Consider the following 19,954-nt stretch of genomic DNA (forward strand, 5'->3'; position numbering starts at 1 on the left):
GAAACAAAATGCCCTTCAGTCCGAGTGTCAGGCTATTATCCTATATCCTGAAGATGCCTGTCCTGCCACACACACACACACACACACACACACACACACACACACACACACACACACACACACACACACACACACATTAAATTCACTTCATAGTTGAAAAGGTTAGTGTTGCTCCTTTCAAAGTTACTAAGTTAATATATTTCAATTCATTTCATGCACATATTTCATTATAAATTGTTAATTGAATTTATTCAGCCACTATTCAACCCCATTGTCATTGCATAATGTGCAGAAATTTGACAGATTTGAAAACACACAATTCAGAAAAACATCAACAAAATAATTTCAGAAAAAATCAATTTGAATTTAGGAAAGAAATGTGGGCCCTCAAAATGTCATTTATTATAGACCACATGGTTTATGTGACATGGGGTAAATGATGTATGGAGGGCCTACAGCAGCTGCCTCTCTCTCTCTCACACACACACACACACACACACACACACACACACACACACACACACACACACACACACACACACACAGTGACACACATGACAGTTGGCCGGGTGAGAGGATGAACCAAAGGGCAGGTTGGAGAACACACGGCAGCTTGTCCGGAGCATCTCTCTGTTGTCCATCTGTGTCAGTGAGAGTGAACTCTTCGGTCACAGGGACAAAACTGACTCAGAGGAGAGAAAACATCTAGTTAACATTAACAAGTACAGTAGAATGAATGGAGCTGCCCTAATATGGCTGGGGGACACCAGTGGAGAAACATTCTGCCTTGTAAAGTAATTGATAAGATTGAAACGTGTCATAGACAAATGTCATTTAGCTTAAAGCTCAGGTCATTCCAGTTGATCTGATCAGACTCTTGCCAAACAAGTCTTACTTGGGCTAAATCAACCCCTGCTACACTTTCGGTTTTTATCAGAGTACGTCTGTCAGCAGGATCATGCAAAAGAGGCGAATGGAACTCCTGGTGTACTGTAAAAGCTGGCATTGACAAAACATGGGAAAAATTAGTTTGGACAACGTCAAATTCAACACTGAATGGGACTGCATCTATGTTTCACATCAGTCAGGTCAACTGGTGGAAGAAAACCAAAAAACACACATACAGAACTTGTTACTCTGCAATGTGTAGAGATATGCAGAAAAGAGACAAAATTGCAGTTTTAAAATTAGAATTCTTGAGTACAGAGCTGTGGTTGGTTAATGTGTTTTGTTAATGGGCAGCTTTCTAGCCGCTTTCCTTGTTGTCTGTTTTACAATAAAGCTAAAACAGTGTCCTTGAGAGCATCTTTATTGGAAATTCAGCTGTAGTGAAAAACAATATATAGAGAGAGTCATACACTTGAACTTCCAAGTTATAAATTCCTCAAGAAATATTACTCGGACCTTTTTTTAATGAAAAAAAATCAGGCATATTTCTCATACTTAAAGATATATTCACAGACCCACATGATGGTTTCAGTAGGATATTTACATGAAGTAGAAGAGTGGAGGTCTCCACTCTGTGTGCATCTATGGTTATTAGATAGGATCCAGTGCCAGGACTACATTATTACTTTGTTTCTGTCCCTGTCTCTGTGGCTAAAATGTTCTTCCATGGGTGTAACGTATCTGCTAACGTGGTTCTCCACGGCATTTATCTGTGAACGTACATTAACTGTTTGTCAATCAGTGGGATTTCGCATAAACTGTGATGCCAGTCTTCACCAAACTCGGTGGAGGAATGTACAATGGCCCAAGGAGGGATCTGACATTAAAACGTCTCTCATCGCATCAATGTGTTGTGCTGCCTCAGTACTCTTCAAAGATTAATATAACTGAACCACTGCAGACAACAGATGAGCATACAACTTCCAGGAGTACACAGGATGCATCCAACTACAGCACAAACAGTCCAACAATTTTTGTCAACATTTTGGCCGTCTGATCAGGCGTCAAGCCACACTGTAGTTTTCACTTCATCTTTAGAGAGAGTGCTGTGAAAAGTTAACAGCAGAAATCTGATAGCATCCATCATCCTGCAAAAATGTGAACTTGCACCCTTGCATCGCCCACTGATGATATGTGTCATGGGTTTAGTGGCCTGACTTTACACAACAGAAACACAAATAAGTCTCTCAACATTGTGAAATGGAGTGGTCTTTGCTTAACTTGTTTTTCACAATAAATACGGAATTTAACGCTTCCAACTTTGTGTGTGTGTGTGTGTGTTTGTGTGTGTGTATATATGTTAAGTCCTTGTCTGTTTCCCTCTGTAAATGGCAACGCAAAGCAAGGTTATTTTGCCAAGCACATTTGAACAACAAAACTGTTAAAGTGGTTTACATTAAACGGGTTAAAAAGACAAGACAAAACGTAAAGGTCACATAATTTAACATTTAAATGGAGCACAAACTTAGAGAAGCCACAAGCTAAAAACTGAGAAACACAAATACACTACTGTAGGAGAACAAAAATATGATCCAATGTGCTCAAATTTGATTTCATAGGAGTTGGGGAATAGAAGTCTTCAGCCTTAATAGAAAGAACTGCACGTTTCAGCAGACCTGCAGGGCTCTGGGAGTTTGTTCCAGACAGGAGGAACATGAAACTAAAAGCTGGTTCTCCATATTATGTTTTGACTCTGGGGACAGAAAGCAGACCTTAGAGGTCTGATGGTTCATAATAGAGCAGAAGATCTGAAGGTATATTGGTCAGAAACCATTCAGTGCTTCATAAGCCAACGGCAGTATTTGAGAACTGATTCATTCACAGAGAAGAAGAAAGTTTTGATACTGAACTGGAGAGATATGATACACTTTTTGGTCTTTGTTCTTTTGGTTTTAAGGCAGACTTGTTGAAACAATATTACAGTCGTTAATTTTCCAGAAGAAAAATTAATGAAGGAGTTCTTACTTGGCTTGAGAGATTAAACTACTGTGTCATCAGTTTACTTGAAGCACTGTATCCCGAAGTCGCATCCAACCACTTGATCCTAGTTTTCTTTCTCACATGCCAGCATGATAACCATAGCTTTATCAGCAGCCACCTGCTACCTCAGCAGTCAGCAGCCTTACCGTATACCAACGGTAGTCCGCCGCTGAGCAAGTGCATGTCAGTTTCACCACTTCCTGCTGGATCTGAGGGTTGCGGAGGAACTGGATAGCTCTCATTGCCTGAATTTAACATTGCGCTCTTCATGAAAGTTAATAATACAGACCGCAGAATATTCTGTCATAACATGACAGCAATAAGCCACTATCTTCAGCAGCACCTTGATCCAACTGCACCCCCACCATGAGTCATGGCTCCCCCCACAGCCAGTGTTCCACCATGTTCAAGACCTGGTGTTGTGCGTCATATACTTGGACGGTGATGAATGAATTAAGAGATGAGGAGTCGACAATGAATAATGTCATTTCTTCTGGGTCTGCTGAGCAGTGCTACAGTATTTAAGACAGCATGTGATGATGAAGATAAACTTTCAACATAAAATCAAATGAATCACTCTGTGCTGCATATTTGTGTTTTCATAGAAAGGCAAATAGAGCTTTTCCATGGCAGTTGTATCACAAGAACCAGGAAGAATAAGAGTATGACTCCAAATTGAGCAAGGGAGCTTTCATGACGACGACAATGACACACTGGGACCAGAGATATTAAAGTGCTAAAGGCCTTATTCCTCATGACCTTTATTCTGATGAGACTAAGTGGTATAGGCTTCCACCCTGCTGACTTCAATTTCAAATTCAGATTTTTTTTTAATCTTTTTGGTTTGGTTTCTCAGTGTGGGTGCCTTGTCTGCTGACTGACTCGAACTCAGCCAGTCCTATTAATCATTAAGGGAGGTCAAAGGTCACAACCAGGACTCAGAGAAAGATCAAGGAGGACACTTAACTCCAGACAGCATCTCTTCACACCTAGGGAAAAGTGAAAAAGGTAACTAGTGGGTCATAGAAAAGTTTTAACTGTTCCACACAGCAAGCATGAAGTTATCAGTACTGTGTGGCTTTATTACTAGTCTTGGAGATGATAAGAAACTCTTTCACTGCAAGTTTTTATGTAGAAATTATTAAATAAGACGTTATTTTTAGTGGTGACATCACCATATCCATGACATATTTTGCCACACATTTTGTCATTGTGCGATGATGCCTGTTTTTCCTGAAAGACCTGCATGCATAGAGGAGAAGGGCTGCAGGGGATCAGATTTTGTTGACAAACTCAACAACATGTCAACAACTCATGTACAAAAGTGCAGAAAACTTCGGAGTCAAGTCACCAGCTGTCTCTGTAGTTGGAGTATGGAAGTGCCATTATTACTGCGGCACTCTTAGGAGAGGCAGAAACACCGACCTGTAATGTGGATAATCACCAGTACAGCACTAAAATAATGTTGAAATAACAAGGAAGTGCACATCCCATATAATTCACACAATTCCTTCTACCTGATTAGTTCAAAGCCGTGTCACCTATTTCAGCAGGTGACGGGTTTCGTTCTCCCGCTTCTCTGCTCTTTCTCTTCCTGCGGAATGGGGCGACAGGCTCATATGAATAAGATAGTGAATCAGACACTGTTTGTCTTTTGTTCAAATGAAAGGCTCACAGAACAAGAGTTCTCTGCTTTATTATTTCCACAATGGAGAGACAGAGTGTCTTCATGTAGCGACAGAACAATGGAGTCTTTTCATGTGATGTGCCACAACGGCACTGCTTTTCATGCTTCTCCGTGTAACGAGGCTGCATTTACCTTGCAAATAGGATACGGTGGCTTTCTTGTCCTTAAGGTCCTCTGCTTTCAATTCATAAGCACATCCAGTGACTCTCTCTCTGTATGCGTGTGTGTGTGTGTGTGTGTGTGTGTGTGTGTGTGTGTGTGTGTGTGTGTGTGTGTGTGTGCCTGTCTGTCTTCAGAGCCTTTTTCTAGTTGCCAGAACACTTGGCCTCATTCTGAAAGTAAGACACCACGTTGATTGGTCTTGAGAATGGTGAGAGATAGATAGATAGATAGATAGATAGATAGATAGATAGATGATAGATAGATGATAGATGGATAGATAGATAGACAGATGGATAGATAGATAGATGATAGATAGATAGATAGATAGATAGATAGATAGATAGATAGATAGATAGATAGATAGATAGATAGATAGATGATAGATAGATGATAGATGTATAGATAGATAGACAGATAGATGGATAGATAGATAGATAGAGAGAGAGAGAGAGAGAGAGAGAGAGAGGGGGGGGGACATCACCTCTGAGTGGACAAAAAACCTGTGAATTTCAGGTCATTGCACTGCCATTAGTTCATTAATTATCCTTTCAATGACAATAAGTTGACCCAGCTGAAACCCACACACGTCATTTTGCCAAGTGTACTTCAGAAATAAAGTTTGTGTTTGACAGGGAGATCGATGACCTCAGCTTTGTTGCACACAGAGATAAAGAAAACAGGAAGAGGCATTTAGTGGACTTCATATAAGGAATATCAGTGAGTGTGTGTGTGTGTGTGTGTGTGTGTGTGTGTGTGTGTGTGTGTGTGTGTGTGTGTGTTTGTGTGTGTGTGTGTGTGTATATGCACATGCCAATGTGTTCTCTGTGCTGCACAGCACAGTATGAACATGGAATAATGAGGCATGTGTGTGAGCCCCAGGAGAGCACCCACCAACGTGTGATATGTTGCAGTCCACCAAAGACCCTCAGCAGGACAAACACACTGATGATCTGACAGCAAAGACCCTGCCTTCTGTTTGCACTTCTTGAACTGTTTTCCATATTTACACTACAGCTTTCATCCATTTATACACTGCTGATTTAGCATTTTCAAGCCCAACAAGGGGGCTAAAATCACAAACATGAAGGATTTACTTTGAACGAGATGAGTGTACTTTCAACATCATTACATCCGTGTCCGATCATGCACCAGTTATTATGACTCTTGATGTCTTTGGCCTTGCTGACGTGACATAGGAGCTCAATAGTGCCTGCAGGGGTAAAGCGACTTGTCTAAACTCACAAATGATTATTCTCGACATCCTATCACAGAACAAATGTGCTTTTGTGTAATGGATATCTGGGCAAAGCTGCAAGAATGTGTTCTGTTGTGAATTGTATGAAATTTGTCACCATGCAGCCCGACATTATTGTACAGCTAGATTTGCGTAAGGGGACATAAAATCATATTGACCAAGTCTAAGTACCAACACAACATCAAGCTGGAATGAAATAAGAATGGGGGTAGACATCACGCAGAAACCAATAAAGCATTTAAGGCCTTTCCTGGATGACATGCGGCTGACTAGTGTCAGAGTTAAAACACGGCAAACCTTCAACATTCAACTATAGGAGCAGAAGAACATAGTTGGTGTGTTTTTATTCTCTTTTCGTTTTAAATGTCTCTTTGATATATGTCTGGGTTCTGATTTGAATCCCTTAATTCACTTTGAATCAATTCACTCATATCACTTTGATCTGACTTTTTAGGGCCCTTTCAAAAGGCCTTTTTACAGGGGCAACAGTGTACAAGAAAGGTGTGGATGCAATTTCAGAAGTTTTAGGAGTGGAAGATGAGTAGGTTGATAACATAACTTCTGTATAAATGTGGCATAAAAACAAAAAAAAAGCTAAAAAAAGGTCCAAATGAAATGTCAGTGTGTGATTAAAGCTTTGTAGGGGACAGAATAAGACCTCAGTAAAAACGTAATTCATGCAGCTTTTCTATTCTGACCACATGACGTTCGCTGCACCCAACTATAAAGTAGGTGTGAAAGCTGACGTGACTGTGATTTCACACACACACACACACACACACACACACACACACACACACACACACACACTCAGAGACACACTCACACACACACACACACTCACACACACACATACACACACATAACTATCCAGTCATCTGAGTCATTCTGTCATCTCTTAATTCTGATGACGCATTACAACGACACAGTAAAGTCAATTTGAATATGAATGCATTGAACTGTGAACGCAGTTTCTGAGTGTACAATTTTTTTTTGAAAACACCAACGCGGAACATGAGCGGGTCTGTCACTCACACAATCTCTAAAAACAAAGATACAATGGTGTCTATGCGGGAGCCAGTTTATGACCACTTGGATGGTGAGCATCGCTGGTAATTACCCGAAAAGTGGCTAGGTTACTTGACATTCACGCAACTGTTGTTCCACAGATCGAGTTTACACTGTGTTGTCAGAGACTGACCATGCCAGGTCCAGACCCACTTCCTATCAGGCTACATCTAAAGAACAAACAGTAAGAATAAAACAATGTCTATTTTAAACCAAAATATTGTTTGTATTGTTTGCCGTTACCTTTTAATCAGGTTGATGGACAGCTCAAAAATGAAAATTCAGTCATTTTCTGCCCTCCCCCACATGCAAATGTCATTGCAGTAATCTCCCGAACAAATTCAGTGTATGGTGACCAAATGACCATTCTGGTCAGTGTGTCAGCCTCCATCATAAGGGCCGCAGCACATTTTAGGTACATCCAAGATGTCCAGTAGAGCGCTGCTTTCAGAGGGAAACCTGGGGGGGGGGGTTCAGTCTACACAGAGCAGATGGACCCAGACAGGAAGTTCCCTCATGAATGGCATATTGAAGCCAGTCAATTTTCAAAATAAAAGACCATGTCCAAACTTTTAATCAAAGAAAGAAAAAAACAGCCAAAAGGGCCCAAAGTAATCATGAATTCTATGCACACGTGATTAACCAAGAGGCATCAACCAAATCAGCAGAAAATGAGGAACTTAACAAAGCTGGCAATTCGGGTTTAGAAGCAGGTACCCATGATGTCTGCAGGGACTCGAGGGCTATCCCATGACAAATCATGAAGTGCGTGACATTTTGAGCCCCTACTGTCCCCTTATCCTAACTTTGCATTTTGCAGACTTTTCCCAAGGGAATTACCCACTATTCATAGCATGGTGGCCTGATATATTGGTTACCGTGGTTACCAGAGGGTTTCTAGGAATAGTGAAAGAATTGATAAAGATAAGGCTGAGGTGGAAAATGTGTTTTATGGTTACTGGGGGATGTAACTGACATATTGTCTGAAAAACAGTTTTACAATCAATGTTTTTTTATTACTTATTATGTATAAATTTGCTGGCGTTAAAAACATTAAATATAAAATATAATAGTTTTCTTATAGACCTACATTAAACCAGCAACTTATTGGGAAAAAATACCGTAAGACTGCTCCCCATTGAATTTTTTTTTTTAACTATTTTTGTGTTGATCCCTGGCACCTTTGGTGTTATCTTTGTAAGTGATTTCACTCCTGATCTCTTACTTTCATAGTTACCCTCTGCTGTATACCAAATATATGCCATATTGTTTCTTTTATGATTATAATTCTGCAATTCTTGTTGTGAAACATTGATTTGTTCATCTAGTTGTCATGGTAGCATGAGAGCACTGACCCATTCCTCTTTGTACCAGTTCAAGCCCTTACAGGCCTCTCCCACTTAGTCACTTACCAGGTGATGTCAGTTAATTTTGTGAGGGTTCATGTCTGTGAGTCTGTGAGGGTTTGAGATTGGAACTGGGATGATTGGAACATGTCAAGTCACTCTGAAAAACGTCACTGACAACAGGTTTGATGTGAAGCTATGAATGCGGCCTCAATGACATTTGTTTAACTTGCATGTCGAGGCTTTAGGATATTTATAATACTTCAGATGAGCAGTAAAAAATGGCAGCACGGTGGTGCAGTGGTCAGCACTGTCGCCTCACAGCAGGTTCCTGTTGTGAGCCTCAGCTCCAGCACAGGATCTTTCTGTGTGGAGTCTGCATGTTCTCCCTGTTCCTGTGTGGGTTCTCTCTGGTACTCCAGCTTCCTCCCACAGTCCAAAGACATCAAGAGGGGACCAGGTTAATCCAGACTCTAAATTGACTGTAGGCGTGACTGTAAGTGTGAATGGTTGTCTGTCTCTATGTGTTGGCCCTGCCATGGACTGGTGACCTGTCCAGGGTGAACCCCGCCTCTCGCCTGAAAGCCACTGGGATAGGCTCCAGCCCTGTGACCCTTAACAGGATAGGCGGTAGAAAATGGATGGATGGATGGATGGATGGATGGATGGATGGATGGATGGATGGATGGAGCAATATCAAGGCCTTTCAAGGTTTCATTAGTTTTGTTTGGTTGTTGTTGTTTTTTTGTAATTGGTCACCATTCACTTTTAATGGTCTGGAAGACGACTGCACCCCTTTTTTTCTGTTAAAGTTAACAACCTGCATCTCACGACTATTCAGGAGTTTGCACTCTCTAATTCAAACTCCGTGACACAGTCATTTTTGGCCACATGTAGTGAGCAACTGTGCCATAATACTTCAGTACAATCCATAGTAGAACAACTACTTGTTGGTGAACTGATCTAACCACCAACCATATTTACAGAATAGGACTGACAACTATGTTTATCTTTCAATGAAGACAACATCTCCTTTTTTAAGAGGAGCAAACATCTTCAAATTCCCATTTACATTTTACCTTTGGCAGTTGGCACCACAGGGAAGATTATTTTTTATATGATTCCCCCAAAAAAGTAACAAATCAAAGTTCCACTCACAGATGCAATTTCCTTACACAGAGAAAAGTGCCCAGGTTTGGGGCTATGTTCAGTAACCTGTCCCACCACCCAACATATCCTGTTCAGCTGGACCCTGCTGACCCAGTGCCAACATTAATGGACTGTCGTTGGCGAGGCAAAAAGACATCACATCAGACTGGGTAACACCACGGACAATTATTTCATTAATTCAAGGTTCCCGCTTTACAAACATGAGCTTCGTTGAGCAGGCTGTGCTGTGACTCTTGGGTATCTTTTTGACAGGTTGTGTCCAAATGCTCCACCCAGGTCAAAAACGGAAGAGTGCCATATAACTGCAGCTGAACATTGGAAATATTTTGCGAGGTTTGAATGCTTTGGAGCTGTTGATAAAATGCAAATTTAATTGTGGAGCAGTCACTGTGTCTTTGACCACTACTGCTAAGCTTTTGACACCAAGTATTGTCACTGACATGGTTTTCCATCCCTTCTATTTCTCTCAGCCCTGCCATTCAATTTGCAAGGCATATTCCCCGAAAACCAATTCTTTCTTTCCCAAAGTAAGTTAGATGGGTTCATCTGTCTTTTTGGCCATTTTTATAGTTCCGTTTATACTGGAAAAGTGACAACCCACATCCTCTCTCTTTTCCTCCTCAGAGAAGTTTTTAAATTCCCTGATGGAAAGAACCTCCCTAAATATGTCACTCAGGGGGTCCAGACCAACTACAGGGAGAGTGAAGCCCAAACAGACCCATACAACCCTGAGTACGTTGTGCAGCCTGGGTCATCTACATCTGAGCTCCTGACACTGGCAGCCTTCACTTGGGGTACAAAGTCTACACCTCAGATCATGACCAGTGATGGAATGCACTTTGTTAAAGCAGTAGTGCTCATCATTGCTTCTCCTTTACTCCCTCAGGTCACGGTCTTCCTGCAGGCCTGGCACAAGTAGAAATTATCCAGCGGGCACGTGCCAGACAGGCTTGGGAGGCTACCCTTCCTTTGCCTGATGACCTGTGCCAGCTGGACAAAAGAAAGCGAATGATAGGAGAGATGGAGGCTAAAGAGTGGGCTTTCAGAGAGGGAGAAATCCACAGGTGAGTGGTACTTCACCTTTTTTGTCCCTTTAAGAAGAGACACAAGTTTGAAATAAATGTCCGCATTCTAAAGTCTCTTAAAACAAAATGCCGTAACCATAGTTTCAGTCTCATATATGAATACTTACAGATTGTCTCAAGAATTTTCTTTTACATCAATGCCCACAAGGACTTAAAAATCCAGTTTTTGGACAAAAGTGACTCCCCAGGGTTATACACAGACATTCAAAGGGTTTGGCATGTTTGTACACATCTGTACACATGTTGGACATGGGCTTTTGGCTCAGTCTTACCTTTGTGAGCTTGTCTTGGTACTTCTGCTCTCATTGTGAACCTCACATTTCTGAAATTGGATGTGTTGCTGTGGGTGTTGGCCAGGTTGCAAGAGATTCATCTTGTTGTGCGGAGGGACTTGCTGATGCAGCATGGTAAGGCCCAGGAAGACGTCACACAAGAGAAAATGGATTGGCTGTATTGTAAGCAGATGAAAGAGAAGAGAACAAAGTTAGACAAGATCAACAAGGACTACCTGAGGTGTAAGTGGAACATTGCCTCTGCTGGGATATAAAATTCAGATTTTGATAAGAAACGTATTATTGACAGCTTTGTCTTATTCCTTTCCATAAATAACTCTTCCACTGTTGTCTTTATTGTAGCCCTGAGAAAACTGGAGGCTGTAACTTTTGAGGAGAAGCTAAAGCGATGTGGCATTGTTGAACGCCATGTGGCTCAGTCTTCTAAGAGATATGCTTGTCCAGCACGTAGGGACATCACCACCAACAGGAATGCCCACAAGGACTTAAAAATCCAGTTTTTGGACAAAAGTGAAGGTATAAATATAATTGTTTTTGAAGAGATTTCCTACTGTGTGCACACACTAGGACATGCGGTGACAACACACAGCTGAGCCGCGATCACAGCAGGGGGAATTTTTCTCCTTCTTTGACTTTCATGAGGTCTTAATTTCACTACTTCCACTACTGAATAAAACATGTTTATGTTGACCTATTTCTGATAGCCAGACCTCAGTTTCAGAGCATCTAAAGTTCTAAAGTTCCTTGTTTTCCTTGTTACAGTCAAAACAGGATATTGCATGTCTTGGCAACACTCAGTACAAGTAACATGAAATTAGGGCTTAGTTGAGTCTTCTGGCCCGTTGAGCCTCTTGGTAAAATTTTGCCCAAATCAACCAAAGGTGGAACCTTTGGACCCGTGTGCTAAAAAGTTATTCAAAGAAGTTTGATTGTCCAAAAATTGCAAATTTAGGCTGTATGTGCACACGTGGGCGAGCAGAGCTGACTTGCATCATTTTGCACTTGGTGTTTGGTTTGACTTGAAAGGACTTTGGACCCTGCTTAATCCAGGTCTATATTTCATGGTTATTAATTTATATCAATTGATTTGGCTTTCAAATTTTTGGTAACTTTGTGTCTTTTTTTTGTGTTATCAATAACAGGTTCACCAGAGTCAGAACTCCATACACCAGTCCTCAAAAGGCAGGCAAAAAGTAAACATAAAGTCAACATCGCCACACCCCATGAGAGCAGGGCAGAACGTGTGATCAAGAAATATGAGGTAAAGAGGCAGCTGATAGTATGTAAGTCTTGACATGTAGCTTTTAGATACACATGGCTTATCATCTGTTTGTCCACAGGCCTTAATAAAGATAGGAGACGAGCACATGAGGACGTTTTCCTTGGATTCTCTTCCAAAGAAGGAAAAGCAGATTACTCATACTGTTACTCCCAAAGTGAAGGAAGTGGCAAAGGTCAGTTAATGTCTCAATAACTTCCACATAACTTGTTAATCCTGCATGTATTAGAGATGCAAATACCTCTCATGTTCCTCCTCAGGGTGACGAGGAGAAGGAGCTTGCAGTCATCTGGTTGCAGAAACTACTGCGAGGAAGAAGTAAACAACATGAGGTTTGTACTTTGCAGAGAGGTGTTTGCTTGCATGAAATAAGTTAAACCTTGTTGCCACATCTGCTCACATCTGTCTGTGTTGTTATACAGATGTTTACTGGCAAAAAGAAGCATCTGGACCTCATCAAGGAACTGAGGAATTTCCACGCCCTGCAGAAGGAGGAGCAGGATGTGCAGAAAGCTAACAAAGATGTCATAATGACCCTGAAAAATCTGAGAAATAAACATAGACATGAGGTGAAAACACACACACACAAACACCACTTTGCAGCGAATTGGTGCAAAAATCCGTCTCTTGACGCTCAGTGAAGATAGAAGATAGAACATTAGAGGATAAAACATTTTTTTAAACAATTTTTTGATATTATATATAGGATTTTCATGCCACATGTTGAGGTTGATTATATTGCCACTTCATACTTGGAGTGTATTTTTTTTTTTTTGCAGGATTGTAACCAGTCCTGAAATTTCCATTTACATAATTTCTACCATTGGATGCAGTTCCACTTTTACCAACCCATATTGAAATCATGCAGTTAATGTGATTTAATTTGTTGGAACACATATTTAGAGAGGCTGCTGCGGCTGTAATCCCCGAACTCGCTGGTGGACACCAGAGGTGATGGAAGCCGTCAGGCTGAAGAAGGAGGCCAACAGGACATGGCTGGTCTGTGGGTCTCCAGACGCAGCCGACCGGTCCCGGCAGACCAAGAGGTGTGCGGCCATGGTGGTCGCCAAGGCAAAAACTCTGGCGTAGGAGGAGTTCGGGGAGGCCATGGAGAATGACTATTGGTTGGCTCCGAAAAGGTTCTGGCAAACCGTCTGTCACCTAGTTTACAGTGGGGACAGGAGGCTACTGATGTCAACTTGGGAGATAATTGGATGGTGGAAGGAATACTTTGAGGAACACCTCAATCCCACTTACACAAATTCCATGGAGGAAACAGAGTTGGGTAGTGCTTGGGGCTGAGCTCCGAATGAGATCAGCCCTCAGTATCTCAAGGCTGTCTTGGTTGACACGTGTGGACATTGGGGCGATGCCTCTGGAGTGGCAGACTGGGCTGGTGGTCCCCATCTTTAAGAAAGGGGACCAGAGGGTGTGTTCCAACTATTGGGGGCTCACACTCGTCAGCCTCCCTGGAAAGGTCTTTGCCAGGGTACTGGAGAGGAGGGTCAGGGCGATAGTCTAACCTCAGATTGAGGAGGAGTAATGTGGTTTTCGTCCCAGCCGTGGAACTATGGATCAACTCTGCAAGGGGCATGGGAGTTTGACCAACCAGCCCACATGTGCTTTGTGGATTTGGAGAAGGCTTATGACCATGTTCTCAGGAGCACCCTGTGGGGGGTACTCCGGGTGTATGGGGTGGATAGCCCCTTACAAAGGGCCATTCAGTCTCTCTACCGGAGGACTGAGAGTCTGGCAGCAAGTCAAACTTGTTCCCAGTGATGATTGGACTCTGCCAAGGCTGCCCTTTGTCACCGGTTCTGTTCATAACTTTTATGGACAGATATTCTTGGTATTGGTGGAGGGGATTGAGTTTGGTGGCGGGAAGATGTCATCTATGCTTTTTGCGGATGATGTGGTCCTCTTTGCTCTATCAAGCCACGACCTCCAGCTCTTGCTGGGACAGGTCGCAGCCAAATGTGAAGCCGCAGGGATGAGAATCAGCACCTCCAAGTCTAAGGCCATGGTCTTCAGCCAGAAGCTGGAAAGCCTGCCCACTCCAGGTTGGGGGGGAGGTCCTGCTTCTGGTGGAGGAGTTTAAGTATTGCAGGGTCTTGTTCACAAGTGAGGGTAGGATGGAGCGGGAGATTGACCGGCGGATTGGGGCGGCATTTGCAGTGAAACAAGTCCGTTGTGATAAAAAGGGAGCTTAGCCAAAAGGTGCTACCACTCAATCTACGTTCCAACCCTCGCCAATGGTGCTTTTGGTAATGACCCGAAAGAACAAGATCGTGAATGAGGCCAAAATGAGTTTCCTCTGCAGGGTGGCTGAGCTCTCCCTTGAAGATAGAGTGAGCAGCTCGGTCATTTGGGAGGGACTCAGAGTAGAGCTGCTGCTCCTCCATGTTTAGAGGAGTCCGTTGAGGTGGCTCAGGCATCTGGTGAGGACGCCTCCTGGACGCCTCCCTTGGGAGGTTTTCCAGGCATGTCCGACCGGAAGGAGACCTCGGGGCCAACTCAGGTCATGCTGGAGGGATTATTTCTCTCAGCTGGCCTGGGAACACCTCGGGATTCCCCTGGAAGAGTTGGTGGAAGTCACTGAGAAGAAGACAGTCTAGGCTTCCATGCTGAGGCTGCTGCCCCTGCAACCTGGACCTGGATAAGCAGAGGATGATGACAACAATGACATCCATCCATCGTCATTTTCCGCTTATTCCTTACTAGTAAGGGTCACGGGGGGGCTGGAGCCTATCCAAGCATCAATGGGCGAGAGGTGGGGTACACCCTGGACAGGTTGCCAGTCCATCGCAGGGCCAACATACAGAGACGAACAACCATTCACACTCACATTAATCCCTACGGTCAATTTAGAGAATCCAAACAGCCTAGTCCCCATTTACATGTCTTTGGATGGTGGGAGGAAGCCGGAGTACCCGGAGCAACAATGACATATTTAGAATAATTGAAAATAAAATATAATAATAATCATTAAAATTATTATCACCCCCAGGTCTCTCAAGAGGAGGCATTTCAGGCTGGAGTGATGGGTGTTGAGCTTCAATATTTGTTTGACACCTTGTCCAAAGAGCTGATTCGGCTCCAAGATGAACGCCGGATCCACGCCTTTATTCTACTGGCTGAGAGAGAGCGTCGCCGCCTAGAGGCTGAGGAGAGCGGAAGGAGACAAGTAGAGGACTGCAGTCGCAGGGAAGTAGATGCAATCTTCAGACAGGTATGTACACATGTGAAATCTTGGTTTTTAATCTGCAAAGAATATTATGATTTGAATAATGTCAAATGAGTGTGCTGTACTTTGCATGCTAACATATGCTCATTTTCATCACACTGTTTCACAGATGGTGCAAATACACCAGGAGACTGTGGATTTGTATCTGGAGGACATCATTCTGGAGACGTTGGAGCAGACAGCTGACCAGGAGGCCAGAGAGGAGATCCGCAGAATGGCAAAGGAGGTCAATGACATCGCTTATGCCATTGAGGAAAGGTAAGGGACAAGTCAATGTATGTGCTGGGTTGTTGGAGTCAGAAGGACAAATCCCTGGTCAATAAACACAATTCTCTTTTCTGTGTTTGAGCAGCCGGAACAATCTTCAGTCAGAGGAGATTGTGTCAGAGTTGGTGTACAGCTTCCTTATCCCTGAGGTTGAGAAGATCCGGATCAAGGAAAGAGGTTTGGATATTTCTGTTTTTTCCACTCTATTCACACATTATTATCTCATAGGAAACAACTGCACTTACCGGCCATGGTTGACAGTATCAGTGAATGTCCTTTCTAACAAAAAATTGAGCATCGGTTGAAGTTAAAAGCAGTTGACTTGTTGACACATCTAACCATGTCATTTCTTCTCCAGTGCACCAGCAGCAGCGGAGACACTTGCAGGCAGCTCGGAGTATAATCCAGGTGGCCACAGGCCATCCGGGGGCCCGAGCAGTCCTAGAATGATCCATCATATGTGGATATCAACGGTGGAACGAGGAGAACAAAAATAGATGATACTTCCCTTGACTGTTGTCTTTTCAGGTTCAGTGGAACATACGCTGGACACAGGTCACTTTTGGGTGGACTGAAGTGGATACCTGCTGATGTAATTTGAGTCCTAACCACATTATCTAGATATGTTAGTCCAACTTTGAAATCTATGATTTCAGTCAGACTAACATGTTCACAGTGTTTATCAGACCGGTTTTAGCCAGATTTACAATGTAAATATGCATAGTTATTGGAATGGGGTTTAGAAAAATGACTTGGGTGGGGGACTGGGGGCTATGGATTGAGGTTGCTGTGAGTTTTTCTATATTTGAGTGATCAGCTAATTCCCTCTAGAAAATTATGTCAACTAATCAAACAAAATGTGGTTTGAATGACCAAAAAATATTGATTGATCTTTAATAATATGCCAGAAGCCACCTAAAACACAGGTGTTCTTAAGACATTTGTGTCCAAATCATAAATTTTAATTTTCTGAAATGTTCTCAGGGTTTGTCTATGCACAAATTTGAAGAAAGTTTAAAAAATGGTTAAGCTGTTTGGCTGAAAAGGGAGGTTTTCCTGTCATAATAAATGTAGTTGTTATGCACATGGGATGATTGTTTTTGTTAAAAAAAAAAAAAAAATATATATATATATGTATTTATTTATGTGTGTGAAATGCCCTCGATCAGTGGTTCCTAAATTGTGGGAAACACAGTGAAGTGTGTGTGTGTGTGTGTGTGTGTGTGTGTGGGGGGGGGGGACTGGAAGACTAAAGGTTTGAACCAAAATAATGAAGAAATCAATATCTGATCACATCTAATCAACATTACTGAAGCACTAGATTCAGATTGATCAGACAAAGATGCTCTTGGGTGAGTTCTATGTATAGAGCTGCACTACCTTGTGCTACACTCGTGTACTGGAGCGAACATCTGCACAGTGACTTTTTCTCCTCCTTCTGCATGTACCTATACGTACCTGCGGGACACGTCACACATCTGCACCTGGAAGATGCAGTTACACTATTTCCATTTCATATCTGGGAGGCATGGCTCAGGGGTAGAGTGGCCGTCTAGCAACCAAAGGGTTGCTGGTTCGATCCTCGACCCCGGTGACCATGTGGAAGTGTCCTTGAGCAAGATACTGAACCCGTAGTTGCTCCTGATGAGTACGTTGGTGCCTTGCATGGCAGCCTCCACCATCAGTGTGTGAGTGTGTGTGTGAACGGGTGAATGAGACGACACTGTAAAGCGCTTTGAGCGCCACTAAGGTAGAAAAGCGCTCTATAAAATTGAGTCCATTTACCATTAGCATATCTACATCCGCAGGCGGCACAGTGGTGCTGTGGTCAGCACTCTCGCGTCACAGCAAGAGGGTTGAGGGTTCGAGCCCCGACTCGAGCACGGAATATACACAGTCTATACAGTTAGCTGGGGACCAGGTTAGGTGGGCCAAAAAAATATTTCCAGCTACTGGGGGGGGCATGAGTGAAAAAATCTGGAAACCGCTGCCTTAGATCAGGCAGTAAAAATATTGGGATTGTTATGGCTTTTAGTAGGGTCACAGGTCTTATTTATATAGCCTGAACATAAAAGGCAAAAACTGCAAAACATTAAACTCTTATATGCTGAACAGCAAAACACTGCAGATAGGAGACGCTTTCCAAATCCCATTATGAGGTGCATTTTAGTGATTTTGCCAATTAAAGCTGTGTTGATGAAAACGGGCATGATGGGATTCAAGGTGTTGCTTTATCTTCGGACCTTCCCTCCAGTTCTCTGACTGACCTGTGATGCTAATTTGCATGTGGAGCCATCAGGATGGATTCTCGTGAACCAGGAAAACAACATCATTTTTCAAATCATAATTCGCCAGCTATCATAATTTGCTGCTATATGCACTTTAATTATCAAAACAAGAAATCTCTCCATGCCTGTCTGTGACATGAATATCTAAACAACCATTTGTCCAATCAACATCCAACTTGGTATTTACATTGATGGCGCCTTGAGGAAGTGCAGTGCCACGTTGTAGTCTGACATGACAGACTGGGATGACACTTGAGATGTCTGATGACTTTCTATTAGGGTTGAGTGTGAGTAATCGATTCCTCCTATTATGAGGGAACTCGAGGAGTTAATGAGGCAACCTAATATTTTTTTCTGTCTTGTCAACTATGATTATGCATCAGTTAACCACAAATATCCATTCCAGTGGAGTGATCGTGCTTTCAAAATAAAATCAGCGAGAAAGAATTTTACCATCATTTCATTATTATTATTTTTATTATGGATAAATGTGGTTTTATTCAGAGATCATGGATGAAAAGTGGGCCCAATGAGTAAATTATAACAAAGTACACAGTGCAATATGGGGTTTATGCGGTAGCTGGTGAAGAAGTACAAAAATGAATGTGGCTTGTTGCATTAATCAGCATAATTTCTTTCCATAATTTCTTTCCAACTTAAGGCATTTTTCTCAAAATGGGACCAAAAGAGCTAACGTCATTAATCACAGAGGGGTAACTGAGTGAGTATTGGACTTGATTGATGGAGTGGAAACCAATCATTACGATGACTCATGATGTTGTTCTTTGTCAGCTGGATATGTAAAGAGCCAAACTGTATCAGATGTTTTGAGCTGTGGTAACTGGCAAGTTAATTGAGAGAAAGAAATAGAAAAACTACTAGAAGTCATTTCAAATCCTCTCCTGCCTGGAGCCCCCAGATGTGCAGGGCTGGTCCTGCCTTAATTTGTACCTGCAACACTTCATGTAAATAACAAACTATATCACATCTCAGGCGGGAGGGGTAAACAACAACCTTCTGTCTGTTCCATGTTTTAGCAAAGAGTGAGCCGATCTCACAATAGGTGAACCAGCAGCTCGATGTTCAGAGGTGCTTCGAGACTTGTCTGGATATTAATTACATATTTCTGGTCTTTGAAGCAGTCTCTCAAGACGGAGCCTAGTGGGAGGGATGCAAAGTCAGATTCCTGCCAAAAACCCAAATCAGACAGTCGGTTTCTTTCTACTATTCATCTTCTCTCTGTTATTGTTCTGCTCCCTCTGTGGAGTTATGAGTCCCGGTTTGTTAGCTGGCACTTTTTTGAATTATTTTTTTATTCATTTGAATATTTGTGTTATAAAGAGCTTAAGTAGTCTGGAATTAGTGAGGGAGGGCTGTTTGTTAAATGATCCTCATGCCTCAAGGGGCATAGACCTAAATCTATTTGGACATGGGCTTATAGTTTGTAAGCCTATTATTCCCATCTGATTCAAAAACACCACATTGTGCATGGAATGTTTAACCGGATTGCATTCAGTCCTCATTCTACCTTCGGGTCCCTGTGGTCCCACGTACATAAATAAAACACAAGCCGACTTAATATGCAATCTGTCCAGTCACAATCACATCAACTGTTATTTTTCATAAACAATTATGCACACTTCAGTGACACTGATGCATAGTTCACTTTACATTAACACAAAGAAATGGACGGTAAATAAATGAAGACTAAGCTCCTTTACAAAATAAAATCATAAACTGTTTAAAAGCAGAGCTATGCATTGTAATGAGCGATTTTTGTGTATTTATGCACATGAACAGATTTTATACAATGGCATTAACCAACCAGCACCAAATACTTATGGAAATTCCAGGAATTTCCAAAACGAATGTCTGGATACAT

At 42.3% G+C, this 19,954-nt stretch overlaps 1 protein-coding gene and 1 long non-coding RNA gene across 3 annotated transcripts; one reads left to right on the forward strand and one right to left on the reverse strand.

The window, feature by feature from the left end:
* Positions 1 to 545: 545 nt before the first annotated feature.
* Positions 546 to 12,627, reverse strand: LOC147250484 (uncharacterized). The gene is made up of 3 exons (XR_015118994.1): positions 12,515 to 12,627; positions 10,974 to 11,149; positions 546 to 682 (listed from the first exon to the last, which is right to left on the reverse strand). It is a non-coding gene; the product is annotated as an uncharacterized LOC147250484 (long non-coding RNA).
* LOC147250485 (cilia- and flagella-associated protein 91-like) lies at positions 7,025 to 16,563 on the forward strand. 2 transcript variants are annotated; one of them, XM_086222482.1, is made up of 17 exons: positions 7,025 to 7,131; positions 7,202 to 7,284; positions 9,626 to 9,765; positions 9,869 to 9,949; positions 10,087 to 10,143; positions 10,241 to 10,410; positions 10,503 to 10,680; positions 11,059 to 11,216; positions 11,337 to 11,510; positions 12,137 to 12,255; positions 12,335 to 12,448; positions 12,534 to 12,605; positions 12,696 to 12,842; positions 15,281 to 15,502; positions 15,627 to 15,775; positions 15,870 to 15,961; positions 16,143 to 16,563. In XM_086222482.1, the coding sequence occupies exons 1-17, from the start codon at positions 7,047 to 7,049 to the stop codon at positions 16,232 to 16,234; spliced, it is 2,133 nt and encodes a 710-aa protein (XP_086078608.1). In that variant the 5' UTR covers positions 7,025 to 7,046; the 3' UTR covers positions 16,235 to 16,563. The 2 variants fall into 2 exon arrangements, with proteins under 2 accessions (XP_086078608.1, XP_086078609.1); XM_086222483.1 differs by lacking the exons at positions 15,281 to 15,502; positions 15,627 to 15,775; positions 15,870 to 15,961; positions 16,143 to 16,563 and adding an exon at positions 13,177 to 13,592.
* The last annotated feature ends 3,391 nt before the right edge of the window (positions 16,564 to 19,954 follow it).

The sequence above is a fragment of the Aulostomus chinensis genome, chromosome 13 (assembly GCF_037954235.1).
Source record: "Aulostomus chinensis isolate RoL2024-O1b breed Wild chromosome 13, RoL_Achi_v1.0, whole genome shotgun sequence".
Classification (NCBI taxonomy): domain Eukaryota; kingdom Metazoa; phylum Chordata; class Actinopteri; order Syngnathiformes; family Aulostomidae; genus Aulostomus; species Aulostomus chinensis.